The following is a 643-nucleotide window of genomic DNA, read 5'->3' on the forward strand; positions in this document are numbered from 1 at the left end:
GCTTCTGGAGGCAGGTTGTTCCACTGGTTAATTGTTCTAACTGTCAGGAAATTCCTCCTTAGTTCTAGGTTGCTTCTCTCCTTGGTTAGTTTCCATCCGTTGCTTCTTGTCCTGCCTTCAGGCGCTTTGGAGAATAGCTTGACCCCCTCTTCTTTGTGGCAGCCCCTCAAATATTGGAACACGGCTCTCACGTCCCCCCTACCCCTGTGGAAGTTCTGACTTCTCCCTCTCCTTCCGCAGCTGATCGAGAGAGTCAGTATGAGGAGGAGGAGGAACGCTCCATGAGCCGCAAGAGGAAGGTGCCCTCCTCCCAGAGTTCGGGACACAAACGCAGCTCCCACAGCCGCAGTCCCGGCCGAAGTCCCGGCCGAAGTTCTGCCCCGCCGAAGAAGAAGAGGAAGTAGACTGAGGGGGGGGGGGAATGACAAACCTTTCCCGTCAGTCAGTTGGGGCAGGGAGGCGGGAGGAAGTTGGGGCTGGGCCCGGGGAGGCAGTCAGCACCTCCCCATAAGCTTTTTATTCACCTTTCCCACATCCCCACCCCCTTTGTTTTTAATTTTCTGGACCATCATTCAGTTCTTCTCCCCCCACGTCTTTTCTGAACCACCGTTCCCATGGACCAATCCGCTGCGAGAGAATTCCA

At 55.5% G+C, this 643-nt stretch overlaps 1 protein-coding gene across 1 annotated transcript in view; it reads left to right on the forward strand.

Moving 5' to 3' along the window:
• Positions 1-404, forward strand: part of SUPT16H (SPT16 homolog, facilitates chromatin remodeling subunit) — a 38134-nt gene extending 37730 nt beyond the window's left edge. Inside the window, exon 26 of the mRNA XM_015814998.1 lies at positions 241-404. Coding sequence (XP_015670484.1) covers positions 241-404 — 164 coding nt within the window. The remainder of the gene's footprint in view (positions 1-240) is intronic.
• Positions 405-643: the final 239 nt, after the last annotated feature.

This window comes from Protobothrops mucrosquamatus, unplaced genomic scaffold, assembly GCF_001527695.2.
Source record: "Protobothrops mucrosquamatus isolate PMUCROS unplaced genomic scaffold, P.Mucros_1.0 scaffold_98, whole genome shotgun sequence".
Lineage (NCBI taxonomy): Eukaryota > Metazoa > Chordata > Lepidosauria > Squamata > Viperidae > Protobothrops > Protobothrops mucrosquamatus.